At 48.8% G+C, this 16252-nt stretch overlaps 2 protein-coding genes across 4 annotated transcripts in view; one reads left to right on the top strand and one right to left on the bottom strand.

Moving 5' to 3' along the window:
• Positions 1 to 16252, top strand: part of LOC134983868 (zinc finger protein 585A-like) — a 152780-nt gene that overhangs the window by 38238 nt on the left and 98290 nt on the right. The gene's annotated exons all lie outside the window — the stretch shown is intronic.
• The window catches only part of LOC134983859 (oocyte zinc finger protein XlCOF6-like), a 50167-nt gene that overhangs the window by 4929 nt on the left and 28986 nt on the right, over positions 1 to 16252 (bottom strand). For 2 of the 3 annotated variants that reach the window (XM_063949477.1, XM_063949479.1), the window contains exons 2-5: positions 16026 to 16217; positions 11860 to 11938; positions 6546 to 6643; positions 6000 to 6399 (exon numbers count right to left, since the gene is read on the bottom strand). In XM_063949477.1, the coding sequence (XP_063805547.1) occupies positions 6000 to 6348 (349 nt within the window). In that variant the 5' untranslated portion in view covers positions 6349 to 6399; positions 6546 to 6643; positions 11860 to 11938; positions 16026 to 16217. The remainder of the gene's footprint in view (positions 1 to 5999; positions 6400 to 6545; positions 6644 to 11859; positions 11939 to 16025; positions 16218 to 16252) is intronic. The other variant, XM_063949478.1, reaches the window with a different exon arrangement.

Raw genomic sequence — 16252 nt, 5'->3', positions numbered from 1 at the left:
ATTTTAAACCTACCGGTAAATCTTTTTCTCCTAGTCCGTAGAGGATGCTGGGGACTCCGTAAGGACCATGGGGTATAGACGGGCTCTGCAGGAGATATGGGCACTCTAAAGAAGTTTTAGTATGGGTGTGCACTGGCTCCTCCCTCTATGCCCCTCCTCCAGACCTCAGTTAGAGAAACTGCCCAGGGGAGATGGACAATATGAGGAAAGGATTTTGTTAATCTAAGGGCAAGATTCATACCAGCCCACACCAATCATACCATATAACCTGGAATGTACGCAACCAGTTAACAGTATGAACAAAACAGTATCAGTCAAAGACCGATTCCAACTGTAACATAACCCTTATGTAAGCAACAACTATATACAAGCCTTGCAGAAATAGTCTGCACTGGGACGGGCGCCCAGCATCCTCTACGGTCAAGGAGAAATAGATTTACCGGTAGGTTTAAAATCTTATTTTCTCTTACGTTCTAAAGGATGCTGGGGACTCCGTAAGGATCATGGGGTTTATACCAAAGCTCCCAAACGGGCTGGAGAGTGCGGATGACTCTGCAGCACCGATTGAGCAAACGCGAGGTCCTCATCAGCCAGGGTATCAAACTTGTAGAATTTTGCAAAAGTGTATGAACCCGACCAAGTAGCAGCTCGGCACAACTGTAATGCAGAGATGCCTCGGGCAGCCGCCCAAGAAGAGCCCACCTTCCTAGTGGAATGGGCCGCTTTGCTCCTTGTTCCGCCCTAGCGGCTTACTTACACCACTGCTGTCAAGTCGTCCGACAGAATTAACACGGGCAGATCACGAAGCATATGTTCATTGAAAATAGCTCTTAATTCAAGAAAGCTTATTGCAGACAAACTTCCCAGCTTGACCTTTTCTTCTGGAAATACTTCCCTTGCAAGGGCTGCTCCCCAGTCTCGGAGATCTGCATGCATGGACACCAGGATCTCATCCTGGATTCTGAACCTTCCTCCCTCTAGGAGGTGAGAACTGAGCAGACACCACAGGAGCGATATCCTGGCCATTAGGATTATATTCCGGCGCCTGTGCAGGTGAGATCCGGACCACATTTCCAACTGGCCCCGTGAAAACCACTCTGGCATTTGACCTGCTCACCGAAAAAGGCCTCTTAGGCCGCACCCATCTTCTTCATCAATGGAACATATTGATGGTTTGTCACTGCAAATCTGATCCGACTCCGGATCCTCAGACCTCTTTCCACAGGAACACACAGAACTTCAACCGTTCAGTATCTACTCTGATACCCACCTCCGACATCTCCGTCATTGGGAACAACAGCCTTCCCCTGTGTTGAAGAACAGTCAGAGAGAAACAACGATTTGCACCACTTGTTTCTTGACCTCGCCTTAATCCGGAGAGCGTCTGAGTACAGAATAACAATGGCTCCTACTACTGAAAGAAACCCATCATACTGCCATCACTCCGGTGAAATGGCAAAGACAATCCTGGACATCAACCCAGGTAAGCTGAATGCGGAGAAAAATTAATCTAAACCCTTTTCTACCTTTACATGCTGGAGATCCCTGGCCTGAGAGATTCCATCCTGTAGTTCAACTTCGTAAGTAGAAATCTTAGTTTTCTTTCTTTTTTTTTAACAGGGACAGCAGGACAATGCCCTGAACCTGACGCAACTCTGGTATGGCGTCGCGTACTACCTCCCCTTTCAGAGGGGAATCGGTAAGATCTACTTTAAAAATCAGTGAGGGGAATCATCTGTAAACTCCAGGATGTCCCCCTTTGGATTCCATTATTAACTCACAGGTCCAAGTCCATTCCCAGACTGACTGAAGAGTAGTAGACGAGTTCCCACCAGAGTGGGCTCCAGCCAGATAGACCCAGCGACATGCGGTGGATGTGGTAGAAACAGAAAACAACATCCACTTCTGCGAACCTAACAAGGCTGCAGAACTCTTACTTTTCACCTTCCACAATCTGCACAGAAAGGGAAAAAAAGAACGGTATCGAACCGGTTAAAATGACTGCATCCCAAAGCAGAATGCGTCACCAACCGTTGTGAGGGAATCTAACTCACGAAGTTAGACTTACCAGTGGTATCCGCCGAGATTGACTGAGGCCTCCCCTAACAGCGGTACACCGTCCCAGGGAAACACTCCAGTATCTCTCGGAGTCTGCCTCAGCATTCCCCCGGCCACACCTCCTGCAGTCGCACGGCAGCCTGCCGCCATGTTATAGAGAGGAACCAACATAAGACACACCCCCTCTCTCTATAGGGTAATTCTATTGGATGCCTTTCCGAATACAAACACTCCTCCATGCGCATGAAATGCAAATAACTCCAAAGCATAGAATAAAATATCACTTAGCTTCCTGTATACGATCCTTTGTGACAGGGCCCCGTGCAGACCAGGAGTTGACTTTTACAGTATTCTATCCGCGGCAGGAAAAGAATAAACCTTGTGAGGATCTGAGACCAACTCGTCACGGCCGACCTAGAGCTTTATCAACAGAGCGACCAGCACATGAGAAGGATTACTATTACTTCAGCATTCATTATAAATCATAATATGAATATACATATTGTAATACACATATCCTACATATATATATATATATATCTCTCTGTGTTCTGTATATATATATATATATATATACACCATACATATAAGCGGATTGTCCGCAACCATCGGGTCCCTAGTGACATTAATGTGTTCTGAATGTGTATGTCCTTGTACTGAATGCCCCAGTTGTGGATCTAACCAGGAAACCTTATGGTCGACATAAAACATAGTAATCGTCGACAGCAGGGAGTAGTACCAGGCAAAATAACATTCTTGCGACCCCAAGGGGTCCAAGGGAAATATACATATATAATTTTAATATCACACCCCCACAATACTACCATGTCTGTGCTCGAGCTACAGGCCCATGAAACCGTACCATACATATACATATAAATATATATACAGGTATAAGGCAGTTACAGCATGTTAATTTACACCCAGTATTGACAGTTGGTGCCGACAGGGTCACCCACATACTACTGTGTCTCCCATAGCGTGTTTACTCTGTGAAAGAATACCACTACCGACCTGCTGACACTTCATTTACTCAATCAAGTACCACAGGAGTCGGCAATGCCGACAGAGATATTCCCATAACTGTCTGCGACAGAGCCCTCACACATGTCGACACGTGTACTAAAAGCTATAGTGGGTATCTGACAGGGAAAACACAGACACTTATCTACAACACACTGACTACACGGCCATGATCTAACATAGTGCTATACTTCTATATTGCACTAATCACTGTGCCCCACTTCCTTTACACTGCTATGTACACAGAGCTTTTGGCGGGGACTGTTGGAGAGAATGGCGCTGTATCGTGCTGTGAGGGCTAAGCCACGCCCCCGTTTCGGCGCGCTTCAGCCCCGCTGTTATTTTAACGGTTCATGCTGGCGGGGGTTCGTATACAGTGTCCGTGCACTGTATACATGTCATGCCAGACATAAGGGGAGGAGCCAGTTCACACCCATTCAAAGTCTTATAGTGTGCCCATGTCTCCTGCGGATCCCGTCTATACCCCATGGTCCTTACGGAGTCCCCAGCATCCTCTAGGACGTATGAGAAATCCTGGGAAAACCCAGAGAAAAAATTCCAGATCCCTAAAAGAATTCTCATTGCTTTCCCTTTCCCTGAAGAGGATAGGAAGAAGTGGGAAAATCCACCTATAGTAGATGCTTCTGTATATAGGCTGTCTAAAAAGGTGATTTTACCTGTCCCTGTTTCAACCGCCATAAAGGAGCCGGCTGACCGCAAGATTAAGACTACGCTCAAATCACTATACACTGCTACAAGCGTAGCTTTAAGGCCCACTATTGCTTGTGCGTGGATTTCTAAAGCCATAGTAAAGTGGTCAGACACCTTACTAGAGGACTTAGATTCTATGGATAGGAGTGACATTGACTTGTTTTTACGTCACATACAGGATTCTGCAGGTTTCATGGTGGAGGCAATGAAGGACATTGGCCTGCTTCTTCCATGGCTGTCTCGGCACGCAGAGGACTCTGGCTACGCCAATGGACTGTGGATGCAGTATCAAAGAAAAGTGTGGAGAACCTGCCATTCACAGGTCAGGCACTATTTGGGGACGCATTGGATTCGTTGATTTCCACGGCGACTGCGGGTAAGACATTTCTTCCCACCGCAGCAGCCCCAGCTAGGAAATCATACACCTACACTGCAGTCCTTTTGGACCGCAACATTTAAAAAATCCAAACCCCCTCCCACCTTCTTTACAGGAGGTCGGGGAAGATCAAAAAAACCTGCACCAACAGGTTCCCAGGGACAGAATCCAGGTTCTGCTTCCTCCAAATATTCAGCATGATGGTGGACCTCTCAGCCTGGAGATCAGGCAGGTGGGAGCGAGACTAAAAGATTTCAGTCACGTCTGGGTGTCATCATGCTTGCATAGAGGGACAACAGCAGCACTGTGCCCGCTGCCCTAATGCAGCCATCTGAACCGGTTTAGCACTCACCACTCAATTAGGGGTGGCGGCATGCTGTGGGGAAGAGTGCACACCGCTGTGGGTGAGCGAAACAACCCCTTTCAGGAGCTATGTCCTGTCAGCGGGGATCTGGACTATTAACCGTTCAAGAGGTTGGTACCGGTCCCCCCCCTAAGTCTCACGACGCAGGCAGACTGGTGCCAACCCGTCCTTCCTGAAAACAAAAACTAAAATACATTCTGAAAAAAACTCTCTGGAGCTCCAGAGAATGCACCCGGCTCCTTGGGCACATTTTTCTAAATGTAGTCTGATAGGAGGGGCATAGAGGGGAGGAGCCAGCACACACTAATGATTTCTTAAAGTGCCAGGCTCCAATAGACCCAATCTATACCCCATAGTACTAAGACCATCCCAGTATCCCCAGGCTAGAATAATAGGGGCTGATGGCTACTGATGTATGAGATACACCAGAGAGTGTGGGGAGGAGACTGGTCAGATCTCTGGGCTGGTAACACACAGTGACATGATGTGAGGGGAGAGCAGAAGTATAATAGGGGCTGATGGCTCCTGATGTATGAGATACACCAGAGAGTGTGGGGAAGAGACTGGTCAGATCTCTGGGCTGGTAACACACAGTGACATTATGTGAGGTGGAGAGCAGGAGTATAATAGGGGCTGATGGCTCCTGATGTATGAGATACACCGGAGAGTTTGGGGAGGAGACTGGTCAGATCTCTGGGCTGGTAACACACAGTGACATGATGTGAGTAGGAGTATAATAGGGGCTGATGGCTCCTGATGTATGAGATACACCAGAGAGTGTGGGGAGGAGACTGGTCAGATCTCTGGGCTGGTAACACACAGTGACATGATGTGAGGGGGAGAGCAGGAGTATAATAGAGGCTGATGGCTCCTGATGTATGAGATACACCAGAGAGTGTGTAAAGGAGACTGGTCAGATCTCTGGGCTGGTAACACACAGTGACATGATGTGAGAGGAGAGCAGGCGTATAATAGGGGCTGATGTCTCCTGATGTATGAGATACACCAGAGAGTGTGGGGAGGAGACTGGTCAGATCTCTGGGCTGGTAACATGATGTGAGGAGGAGAGCAGGAGTATAATAGGGGATGATGGCTCCTGATGTATGAGATACACCAGAGAGTGTGGGGAGGAGACTGGTCAGATCTCTGGGCTGGTAACACACAGTGACATGATGTGAGTGGGAGAGCAGGAGTATAATAAGGGCTGATGGCTCCTGATGTATGAGATACACCAGAGAGTGTGGAGAGGAGACTGGTCAGATCTCTGGGCTGGTAACAGAAAGTGACATGATGTGAGGGGAGAGCAGGAGTATAATAGGGGTTGATGGCTCCTGACTTCCCCACTGGGAAAATAAATATTCCTCATTAGTTTGTACTGACAAAGGAGGGTGTAGGATAAGAGATTGCTGTAGTGACTGAGCAAGGAGAATATGTGACTCTTTTCTGTAATAATTGTTTATTACTCACCTGTGCTGATATCTGTAGGGATCTCCTCCTCCTTACACTGCTGATCACCCCTCACATACGTCTCTTCTTCTCCCTCTATATCTTCTGCCTTTATATCAGTCACATACGTCTCTTCTTCTCCCTCTATATCTTCTGCCTTTATATCAGTCACATACGTCTCTTCTTCTCCCTCTATATCGTCTGCCTTTATATCAGTCACATGCGTCTCTTCTTCTCCCTCTATATCTTCTGCCTTTATATCAGTCACATACGTCTCTTCTTCTCCCTCTATATCTTCTGCCTTTATATCAGTCACATACGTCTCTTCTTCTCCCTCTATATATTCTGCCTTTATATCAGTCACATACATTTCCTCTTCTCCCTCTATTTCATCTGTTTTAATATCAGACAGACGTTCTACCTAAAAAAACCAAAAACAAAACACAACACTATAATGACATTTGGAGAAAACAGTATAATATCAGTGTATAAGAAACACAGCTTCTCTACAGATCATATAGTGACAGTCACTGTAATATATTGGGTGAGACCCTAAATCCCACCTACCGGATCCTCCTGTGGGGTCCTGTGATACTACTCTGTACAATCCTGGGAATACAGAGGACGGGGACATCTCTCTGGGGTATCTCTGTTACTGAACCCATCTGAAGGAGACACACAGTGACTGAGTACAGAGTATATAATAAGATTTTACTCACCGGTAAATCTATTTCTCGTAGTCCGTAGTGGATGCTGGGACTCTGTAAGGACCATGGGGAATAGCGGCTCCGCAGGAGACTGGGCACAACTAAAGAAAGCTTTAGGACTACCTGGTGTGCACTGGCTCCTCCCTCTATGACCCTCCTCCAGACCTCAGTTAGGATACTGTGCCCGGAAGAGCTGACACAATAAGGAAAGGATTCTGAATCCCGGGTAAGACTCATACCAGCGACAGCAATCACACCGTACAACTCGTAATACTATACCCAGTTAACAGTATGAAATACAACGGAGCCTCTCAACAGATGGCTCTCAACAATAACCCTTTAGTTAAACAATAACTGTATACAAGTATTGCAGACAATCCGCACTTGGGATGGGCGCCCAGCATCCACTACGGACTACGAGAAATATCTTATTTTCTCTAACATCCTAAGTGGATGCTGGGACTCCGTAAGGACCATGGGGATTATACCAAAGCTCCCAAACGGGCGGGAGAGTGCGGATGACTCTGTAGCACCGAATGAGCGAACTCTAGGTCCTCTTCAGCCAGGGTATCAAACTTGTAGAATCTTGCAAATGTGTTTGACCCCGACCAAGTAGCTGCTCGGCAAAGTTGCAAAGCCGAGACCCCTCGGGCAGCCGCCCAAGAAGAGCCCACCTTCCTTGTGGAATGGGCTTTGTGCTACAGATCCAGCGAGCAATAGTCTGCTTTGAAGCAGGAGCACCCAGCTTGTTGGGTGCGTACAGGATAAATAGCGAGTCAGTTTTCCTGACTCTAGCCGTCCTGGAAACATAGATTTTCAGGGCCCTGACTACATCCAGCAACTTGGAATCCTCCAAGTCCCGAGTAGCCGCAGGCACCACAATAGGTTAGTTCAAATGAAACGCTGAAACCACCTTAGGAAGAAATTGGGGACGAGTCCTCAATTCCGCCCTATCCATATGGAAAATCAGATAAGGGCTTTTACATGACAAAGCCGCCAAGCATGACCACTTTCCACGTGAGATATTTTAGCTCCACGGTTTTAAGTGGCTCAAACCAATGCGACTTAAGGAAATCCAACACCACGTTGAGATCCCAAGGTGCCACTGGAGGCACAAAAGGGGGCTGAATATGCAGCACTCCTTTAACAAAAGTCTGAACTTCAGGCAGTGAAGCCAGTTCTTTCTGGAAGAAAATCGACAGAGCCGAAATCTGGACCTTAATGGACCCCAATTTGAGGCCCAACGTCACCCCTGACTGTAGGAAGTGCAGGAATCGACCCAGTTGAAATTCCTCCGTTGGGGCCTTCCTGGCCTCACACCAAGCAACATATTTTCGCCATATGCGGTGATAATGTTTTGCGGTCACATCCTTCCTGGCTTTGATCAGCGTAGGAATGACTTCCTCCGGAATGCCCTTTTCCTTCAGGATCCGGTGTTTAACCGCCATGCCGTCAAACACAGCCGCGGTAAGTCTTGGAACAGACAAGGCCCCTGCTGCAGCAGGTCTTGTCTGAGAGGCAGAGACCATGGGTCCTCTGAGATAATTTCTTGAAGTTCTGGGTACCAAGCTCTTCTTGGCCAATCCGGAACAATGAGTATAGTTCTTACTCTTCTCCTTCTTATTATCCTCAGCACCTTTGGTATGAGAGGAAGAGGAGGGAACACATAAACCGACCGGTACACCCACGGTGTCACTAGAGCGTCCACCGCTATCGCCTGAGGGTCCCTTGACCTGGCGCAATATTTTTCTAGCTTTTTGTTGAGGCGGGACGCCATCATGTCCACCTGTGGCCTTTCCCAATGGTTTGTAATCAGCCGGAAGACTTCTGGATGAAGTCCCCACTCTCCCGGGTGGAGGTCGTGCCTGCTGAGGAAGTCTGCTTCCCAGTTGTCCACTCCCGGAATGAACACTGCTGACAGTGCAAACACGTGATTTTCCGCCCATCGGAGAATCCTTGTGGCTTCTGCCATTGCCATCCTGCTTCTGTCGGTTTACATGGGCGACCGCCGTGATGTTGTCTGACTGAATCAGTACCGGCTGACTTTGAAGCAGGGGTCTTGCCTAACTTACGGCATTGTAAATGGCTCTTAGTTCCAGAATATTTATGTGTAGGGACATCTCCTGGCTTGACCATAGTCCTTGGAAATGTCTTCCCTGTGTGACTGCTCCCCAGCCTCGAAGGCTGGCGTCCGTGGTTACCAGGACCCAGTCCTATATGCCGAATCTGCGGCCCTCCAGAAGATGAGCACTCTGCAGCCACCACAGTAGAGACACCCTGGTCCTTGCAGACAGGGTTATCTGAAGATGCATCTGAATGACAATCCCGTACCACAAATCTGAGGTACTCCTGGTGAGGATGGTAAATGGGGACATGCAGGTAAGCATCCTTGATGTCCAGTGATACCATGTAATCCCCTTCCTCCAGGCTTGAAATAACCGCCCTGAGCGATTCCATCTTGAACTTGCATCTTTTTATATACGTGTTCAAGGATTTCAAATTTAAAATGGGTCTGACCGAACCGTCCGGTTTCGGTATCACAAACATTGTGGAATAGTAACCCCTTCCTTGTTGAAGGAGGGGTACCTTGACTATCACCTGCTGCGAATACAGCTTGTGAATTGCCTCTATCACTGCCTCCCTGTCCAAGGGAGTCGTTGGCAAGGCAGATTTTAGGAAACGGCGAGGGGGAGACGTCTCCAATTCCAGCTTGTATCCCTGAGACACCACTTGTAGAATCCAGGGATCCACCCGTGAGCAAGCCCACTGATCGCTGAAGTACTTGAGACGGGCCCCCACCGCACCGGCTCCGCTAGTGGAGCCCCAGCGCCGTGCTGTGGACTTAGAGGAAGCGGGGGAGGACTTTTGTTCCCGGGAACTGGCTGTATTTTGCAGCTTTTTCCCTCTAACTCTGCCGCGCCTTTAACCCGCTTGCCTTTCTGGGGCCGAAAGGACTGTACCTGATAATACGGTGCTTTCTTTTGCTGTGAGGGAACATGGGGTAAAAATGCTGATTTCCCAGCTGTCGCTGTGGAAACTAGGTCCGAGAGACCATCCCCAAACAACTCCTCATCCTTGTAAGGCAAAACTTCCATGTGCCTTTTAGAATCTGCATCCCCTGTCCACTGCCAAGTTCATAACCCCCTCCTGGCAGAAATGGACATTGCATTTATTCTAGATGCCAGCCGGCAAATATCCCTCTGTGCATCTCTCATGTATAAGACAGCGTCTTATATATGCTCTATGGTTAGCAATATAGTGTCCCTGTCTAAGGTATCAATATTTTCTGACAGGGAATCTGACCACGCAGCTGCAGCACTGCACATCCATGCCGAAGCAATAGCTGGTCTCAGTATAATGCCTGAGTGTGTATAAACAGACTGCAGGATAGCCTCCTGCTTTCTATCAGCAGGTTCCTTGAGGGCGGCCGTGTCCGGAGACGGCAGTGCTACCTTCTTTGATAGACGTGTGAGCGCTTTATCCACCCTAGGGGATGTCTCCCAACGTAACCTGTCCTCTGGCGGGAAAGGGTACGCCATTAGTAACTTTTTAGAAATTACCAGTTTCTAATCGGGGGGAAGCCCACGCTTCTTCACATACTTCATTTAATTCATCAGATGGAGGAAAAACCACTGGTAGTTTTTTCTCCCCAAACATTATACCCTTTTTTGTGGTACCTGGGGTAACATCAGCAATGTGCAAGACATTTTTCATTGCCGCAATCATTGAACGGGTGGCTCTATTGGAATGTACAGTAGTCTCCTCGTCGTCGACACTGGAGTCGGTATCCGTGTCTGCATCTGTATCTGCCATCTGATGGAGCGGGCGTTTTAGAGCCCCTGATGGCTTTTGAGACGCCCGGGCAGGCACGAGCTGAGAAGCCGGCTGTCCCACATCTGTTATGTCGTCAAACCTTTTATGTAAAGAGTCGACACTATCACGTAAATCCTTCCACATTACCATCCATTCAGGTGTCGGCCCCGCAGGGGGTGACATCACATTTATCGGTACCTGCTCCGCCTCCACATAAGCCTCCTCATCAAACATGTCGACACAGCCGTACCGACACACCGCACACACACAGGGAATGCTCTGACTGAGGACAGGACCCCACAAGAGCCCTTTGGGGAGACAGAGAGAGAGTATGCCAGCACACACCAAAAGCGCTATATAACACAGGGATTAACACTATAACTGAGTGATTTTTCCCAATAGCTGCTTATATATATATATATATATATATATATATATATATATTGCGCCTAAATTTAGTGCCCCCCCTCTCTTTTTTACCCTATGTAGTCTTGAAACTGCAGGGGAGAGCCTGGGAGCGATCCTTCCAGCGGAGCTGTGAGGGAAAATGGCGCCAGTGTGCTGAGGGAGATAGCCCCGCCCCTTTTTTGGCAGACTTCTCCCGCTTATTTATATGTATATCTGGCAGGGGTATTTTACACATATATAGTCTCTATGACTATATTATGTGTTATTTGCCAGCAAGGTACTCTATATTGCAGCCCAGGGCGCCCCCCCCCAGTGCCCTGCACCCATCAGTGACCGGAGTGTGAGGTGTGCATGGGGAGCAATGGCGCACAGCTGCAGTGCTGTGCGCTACCTTGATGAAGACCGAAGTCTTCTGCCGCCGATTTCCAGGAACGTCTTCTTGCTTCTGGCTCTGTAAGGGGGACGGCGGCGCGGCTCCGGGACCGGACGACCGAGGCTGGGCCTGTGTTCGATCCCTCTGGAGCTAATGGTGTCCAGTAGCCTAGAAGCCCAAGCTAGATGCCAGCAGGTAGGTTCGCTTCTCTCCCCTTAGTCCCTCGTACCAGTGAGTCTGTTGCCAGCAGATCTCACTGAAAATAAAAAAAAAACCTAAAATATACTTTCTTTTCTAGGAGCTCAGGAGAGCCCCTAGTGTGCATCCAACTCAGCCGGGCACAAAATTCTAACTGAGGTCTGGAGGAGGGTCATAGTGGGAGGAGCCAGTGCACACCAGGTAGTCCTAAAGCTTTCTTTAGTTGTGCCCAGTCTCCTGCGGAGCCGCTATTCCCCATGGTCCTTACGGAGTCCCAGCATCCACTTAGGACGTTAGAGAAATGTGATTATCAGAGGATGTGTGTATATAGGGGCCCCCATACCTGCTCTCCCCTGTACAATACATGACAGTCTCCTCTTACCCAGTGATGTGAGGGGTCGGTGATTCTCCATCATCACGTCCTTGTACAGACCCCTGTGTTCCTCTATATACTCCCCTTCCTGCATGGAGACATAGGGGTATATGCAATTGCGGTCGAATTCCCGAAATTGTCGAATTTCGGGTCATTTTCGCCCCATAAAAAAATTTGCCTATGCAATTCAGCGCTTTCCGACCAAAAAACGGACTTTCAAAATTCGACTTTTTGAAATTCGAATTTTTGCAAATTCGACTTTTCTGCAATGATACAAGTGCTGCAATTCGACCAAAGCATATTCAATTCAAGTTTGGAAATTCGACAGCAGTGCTTTTAGACAGCAAATTCGTCATTTTCAATCCGCCACACTTTGGAGGGTGAAAACAATAAAAAAAAAATTAAACATGTTTTTTTGGGTGTTTTTTTTTTAGGAATAGCATATCTATTTATATTAGAAGGGATTAGTTACTTTTTTTTTTTTTTGGAGGCACAAATATTATTTATATATTTTTTAAAATATTATTTATTTTTTTATTTTTTATTGCTGGAACGGTAAAATCCTAAAAAAAAATGGCGTGGGGTCCCCCCTCCAAAGCATAATCAGCCTCGGGCTCTTCGAGCTGGTCCTGGTTCTAAAAATGCGGGGAAAAAATTGACAGGGGATCCCCCGTATTTTTAAAACCAGCACCGGGCTCTGCACCTGGTGCTGGTGCCAAAAATACGGGGGACAAAACGAGCAGGGGTCCCCCGTATTTTTCACACCAGCATCGGGCTCCACTAGCTGGACAGATAATGCCACAGCCGGGGTCAGTTTTATGCCGTGCCCTGCGGCCGTGGCATTAAATATCCAACTAGTCACCCCTGGCCGGGATACCCTGGGGGAGTGGGGACCCCTTCAATCAAGGGGTCCCCCCCCCCAGCCACCCAACGGCCAGGGGTGAAGCCTGAGGCTGTCCCCCCCCCATCCAATGGGCTGCGGATGGGGGGGCTGATAGCCTTTTGTGATAATGAAAAGAATATTGTTTTTTCCAGCAGTACTACAAGTCCCAGCAAGCCTCCCCCGCAAGCTGGTACTTGGAGAACCACAAGTACCAGCATGCGGGAGAAAAACGGGCCCGCTGGTACCTGTAGTACTACTGAAAAAAAAATACCCAAATAAAAACAGGACACACACACCGTGAAAGTAAAACTTTATTTCATACGTCGACACACACATACTTACCTATGTTCACACGCCGACATCGGTCCTCTTCTCCATGTAGAATCCAGGGGTACCTGAAAAGAAAAGATCAATATACTCACCTCAGCCATGGTCCAGAGATACATCCACGTACTTGTAGAAAAAAACAAACCGCAAATACCCGACCAAACGGACTGAAAGGGGTCCCATGTTGACACATGAGACCCCTTACCCCGAATGCAGAGAGACCTGTCAGTGACAGCTGTCACAGAAAGGTCTCTAAAGCCAATCAGGAAGCGCAACTTCGTTGCGCTCATCTGATTGGCTCTGCGCGTCTGAGCAGACAGCGCATCGCACAGCCCCGTCCATTATATTCAATGGTGGGAACTTAGCGGCTAGCGGTGAGGTCACCCGCCGGTCAGCTGCTGACCGCGGGTTAACCCCACCGCTACCCGCAAAGTTCCCACCATTGAAAGTAATGTAGCGGCTTTGCGATGAGCTGTCACAGCACAGACAGCGCACAGCCAATCAGGTGAGCGCCACGGAAATAGCGCTTCCTGATTGGCTGAAGGGACTTCAGTGACAGGAGTCACGTGATATCCCGGCATTCGGGAGAAAGGGGTCTGATGTGAAAGCATGGGACCCCTTTCAGTCCGGTATGGATCGGGTATTTGCGGTTTGTTTTTTTGCCAAGTACGTGGATTATCTCTGGACGTGGATTTACCTCTGGACGCTGGAAGGTGAGTATAATTTTTTCACAGGTACCCTCGGATCGTAGGAGACCGTGGCAGTTGGCGTGTCAACATAGGTAAGTATGTGTCTGTCGGCAGTGTGTAATAAAGTTTTACTGTCGACGGTGTGTGTGTCCTGTTTTTATTTGGGTATTTTTTTTCCAGCAGTACTACAGGTACCAGCGGGCCCGTTTTTCTCCCGCATGCTGGTACTTGTGGTTCTCCAAGTACCAGCTTGCGGGGGAGGCTTGCTGGGACTTGTAGTACTGCTGGAAAAAACAATATTCTTTTCATTATCACAAAAGGCTATCAGCCCCCCCATCCGCAGCCCATTGAATGGGGGGGGGACAGCCTCGGGCTTCACCCCTGGCCCTTGGGTGGCTGGGGGGGGGGGACCCCTTGATTGAAGGGGTCCCCACTCCCCCAGGGTACCCCGGCCAGGGGTGACTAGTTGGATATTTAATGCCACGGCCGCAGGGCACGGCATAAAAGTGACCCCCGGCTGTGGCTGGTGTTAAAAATACGGGGGACCCCTGCTCGTTTTGTCCCCCGTATTTTTGGCACCAGCACTAGGCGCAGAGCACGGTGCTGGTTTTAAAAATACGGGGGATCCCTGGCCAATTTTTCCCCGGATTTTTAGAACCAGGACCAGCTCGATGAGCCCGAGGCTGGTTATGCTTTGGAGGGGGGACCCCACGCCATTTTTTTTCCGGGTTTTTCAAATCGCTGCAAAATCCGCCAAATCGGCCGATTTTCGCCCGCGGTTCTGGCGAATCAGTTTTTCATTGAATATGGTGAATTCCGGCAGCCACCTTCCGGAATTCACCTGTCGAATTAAGTCGAATTAAAAAACGGCGAAAAATTGCAGCGATTCGCTGTGAATTGCATATACCCCATAGACAGTGACTACCTGACACATTATAGGAACCGGACACACACAGTGATACATTCATCACCCAGACACATCCCCTGGTGTTACTGTACAATGTCCCATTCCCAGCAGTCACCTCTCCAGTCATCACCCAGACACGTCCCCTGGTGTTACTGTATAATGTTCCATTCCCAGCAGTCACCTGTCCAGTCATCACCCAGACACATCCCCTGGTGTTACTGTATAATGTCCCATTCCCAGCAGTCACCTCTCCAGTCATCACCGAGACACATCCCCTGGTGTTACTGTATAATGTCCCATTCCCAGCAGTCACCTCTCCAGTCATCACCCAGACACATCCCCTGGTATTACTGTATAATGTCCCATTCCCAGCAGTCACCTCTCCAGTCATCACCCAGACACATCCCCTGGTGTTACTGTATAATGCCCCATTCACAGCAGTCACCTCTCCAGTCATCACCCAGACACATCCCCTGGTGTTACTGTACAATGTCCCATTCCCAGCAGTCACCTCTCCAGTCATCACCCAGACACGTCCCCTGGTGTTACTGTATAATGTTCCATTCCCAGCAGTCACCTGTCCAGTCATCACCCAGACACATCCCCCGGTGTTACTGTATAATGTCCCATTCCCAGCAGTCACCTCTCCAGTCATCACCCAGACACATCCCCTGGTGTTACTGTATAATGTCCCATTCCCAGCAGTCACCTCTCCAGTCATCACCCAGACACATCCCCTGGTATTACTGTATAATGTCCCATTCCCAGCAGTCACCTCTCCAGTCATCACCCAGACACATCCCCTGGTGTTACTGTATAATGCCCCATTCACAGCAGTCACCTCTCCAGTCATCACCCAGACACATCCCCTGGTGTTACTGTATAATGCCCCATTCACAGCAGTCACCTCTCCAGTCATCACCCAGACACATCCCCTGGTGTTACTGTATAATGCCCCATTCCCAGCAGTCACCTCTCCAGTCATCACCCAGACACATCCCCTGGTGTTACTGTATAATGTCCCATTCCCAGCAGTCACCTGTCCAGTCATCACCCAGACACGTCCCCTGGTGTTACTGTATAATGTCCCATTCCCAGCAGTCATCTCTCCAGTCATCACCCAGACACATCCCCTGGTGTTACTGTATAATGTCCCATTCCCAGCAGTCACCTCTCCAGTCATCACCCAGACACATCCCCCGGTGTTACTGTATAATGCCCCATTCCCAGCAGTCACCTCTCCAGTCATCACCCAGACACATCCCCCGGTGTTACTGTATAATGCCCCATTCCCAGCAGTCACCTCTCCAGTCATCACCCAGACACATCCCCCGGTGTTACTGTATAATGTTCCATTCCCAGCAGTCACCTCTCCAGTCATCAGCTGAATGATCTTGTTGGTGAGTTCCAGGATCTTCTGGTCACTGTGCCTCTCATGTATCAGTGAGTGAGGTGGAGGCACCGTGATGGGGCTCTTAGTTCTGCTCAGTCCACGTGACACACGGCTATGGCTGCTGGGTGTCTCACACTCACCAGATGTCTTCTTTACTACTGTGCAACCCTGCAAAATGGGGGAGACATCAATATCACTGTAAA

Source organism: Pseudophryne corroboree (genome assembly GCF_028390025.1).
Source record: "Pseudophryne corroboree isolate aPseCor3 chromosome 3 unlocalized genomic scaffold, aPseCor3.hap2 SUPER_3_unloc_27, whole genome shotgun sequence".
In the NCBI taxonomy this organism is placed as follows: domain Eukaryota; kingdom Metazoa; phylum Chordata; class Amphibia; order Anura; family Myobatrachidae; genus Pseudophryne; species Pseudophryne corroboree.
This window is presented reverse-complemented; position numbering and strand designations above follow the sequence as displayed.